General features: G+C 38.0%; 1 protein-coding gene across 1 annotated transcript; it reads left to right on the top strand.

Moving 5' to 3' along the window:
- Nucleotides 1–1056: 1056 nt before the first annotated feature.
- LOC111917448 (probable serine/threonine protein kinase IREH1) lies at nt 1057–1882 on the top strand. Its single transcript, XM_042901710.2, has 3 exons — nt 1057–1062; nt 1158–1646; nt 1706–1882. The coding sequence occupies exons 1-3, from the start codon at nt 1057–1059 to the stop codon at nt 1880–1882; spliced, it is 672 nt and encodes a 223-aa protein (XP_042757644.1).
- Nucleotides 1883–2176: the final 294 nt, after the last annotated feature.

Raw genomic sequence — 2176 nt, 5'->3', positions numbered from 1 at the left:
TCTCCATCTCTGTCTGCTACTAGGACTCAGAAAGAAAGATGCAAAAACCGCTCTGCTGTTGGACAGCTCCAGACTATTTGGCACCCGAGATTCTTCTGGGAAATGTACATGGTTTGTTCACAACTAACTTGATATAATAATGACACGAATTGCTTATAAAATCTCATGCATTAAAATGTTTTATTCAAATATCTTTCAGGTACATCAGCGGATTAGTGGTCTGTTGGTGTAATACTATTTGAGCTGATTGTTGGCATTCCTCCTTTCAATGCAGAGCACCCTCAGGTGGGGTTGGGGTTGGGGTTCTACTTTCATTTCTTTGTTAGTTGCTATAATCTTACCTTTTCTTCACTGTTTTTTCAGATGATATTTGACAACATTCTCAACCGTAACATACCCTGGCCTGCAGTGCCTGATGAAATGAGCCCTAATGCCCAGGATCTCATTGATCAATAAGAGAAACTTTTTAATTATCATCTTTAAAATTTAAATACATTTTTCTGAGTTCAATCATTATGAAGATTACTGACAGAAGATCCCAACCAGAGACTTGGAGCTAGGGGAGAAACTGAGGTCTACTTTCTTCTTTTTCTTGACCAACATTAATCATTGTGAATAGGAAGCTGAATAATTTGATAAATGCAGGTGAAACAGCATCCATATTTTAGGGATATTAACTGGGATACCCTTGCCAAGCAAAAGGTGCATGAAATACATTAACTATTAAACTTTGCTTGATCTAATCATTTAAAAAAAAGTAGAAAATAGAAACAAAGTTAGTTATTTCATATTATTTTGTATTATTTGTTAGGGCAGCAAAACTCGTAATATTTCTGGTACATCTGGTGGCCTGTGGAAATTCTAGCTGTTAGAGATACTTGGTTTAAAGCATATGATAATTTTATATGTTTGTAGTTTATTGAGCATTTGTTGAAATGCTGATACGTCTAGCTTTCTAATACTTACTAGAAGACGATCATTCAATAAATTATTGTTTGAATCAATTATGATGATAGGGCGTCTAAAGTCAAGGGGATACTCTGGAGTACACCAGAGATGAAGGTAATAATGATACTTAATTTAACATTATCTTACTTAGTTAGTTAGTTGTTTATGTGTAAGTGTAACTGAAACATTATATTTTTCTGTGTTTGTAGACATCATATGATTGTGAGAACCCTAAGGAACTGGACGACAGGCGCCAAGAGCTCCCCATGGGTATCTTGAAACAGCTTCACACCCGAATGCTCTTCATACTCACAAGATGTACAAGGCTCCTGCAGTTCCATAAAGAAAGCAGATTGGCTGAAGATGAACTTGTTCTTCAACTCCGTCAATCCCTTCATTCAGCAGATAAACGTATTCCTCCAAGACCCTCAAAACCACCATCATCATCATCATCAAGAAAATATTTCAGTCAGGAACAACACGGGATGCTGGAACCCAAGAAAGAAAAACCCATACTTAAAGCTCACCCCTCCATGTCATGTAGGACCCACTTTGGTCCTAAATCTGACCAAGGAATGACCACATCATCTGTTGGCAGCATGACTCCTTGGTCGCCATTGATGACACCAAAAACCAGCCAGATAGACTTGTTATTGGCAGGGAAGGGTGCCTATTCTGAACATGATGACCTTCCACAGGTAGGTAATAGGTTCTTACTTGTTATGAGATATAGGTACTGATATTGAAATATTTGTAGATGAATGAGCTTGCTGATATTGCTCGATGTGCTGGCAATACGCCATTGGATGATGACCGATCTTTGTCGTATCTGCTGATGTGTCTTGATGACTTAAGAGTCGTGATCGACCGGAGAAAGTTTGATGCCCTGACCGTCGAGACATTTGGAGCACGCATAGAGAACCTTATTCGGTGATAACATTTTTATAATAAACATGTTTTTTATGAGGTGTGTGTTTGTTAAATCATAAATCATAAATCATAAATGTTAACTATTAGTCGTTACAAGCAGGGAGAAGTATTTGCAGATGTGTGAGATGGTTGATGATGAAAAAGTTGACATCGCAAGCACGGTTATCGATGAAGATGCTCCATTGGAGGATGATGTGATACGGAGCTTGAGAACCAGCCCTATACATTCCGAAAATAAGGACCGCACTTCCATTGATGACTTTGAGATTATAAAACCGATTAGTCATGGAGCATTTGG

This window comes from Lactuca sativa, chromosome 4, assembly GCF_002870075.4.
Source record: "Lactuca sativa cultivar Salinas chromosome 4, Lsat_Salinas_v11, whole genome shotgun sequence".
NCBI lineage: Eukaryota > Viridiplantae > Streptophyta > Magnoliopsida > Asterales > Asteraceae > Lactuca > Lactuca sativa.
Note: the sequence above shows the minus strand (reverse complement) of the source record. Positions and strands in the feature narration are given on the sequence as shown.

What these genes read in the sequence shown, in the direction of transcription:
- LOC111917448 (XM_042901710.2), top strand. An exon ending in AACATGATGACCTTCCACAG is followed by an intron (nt 1,647 to 1,705) that starts GTAGGTAATAGG and finishes AAATATTTGTAG; the next exon opens with ATGAATGAGCTTGCTGATAT.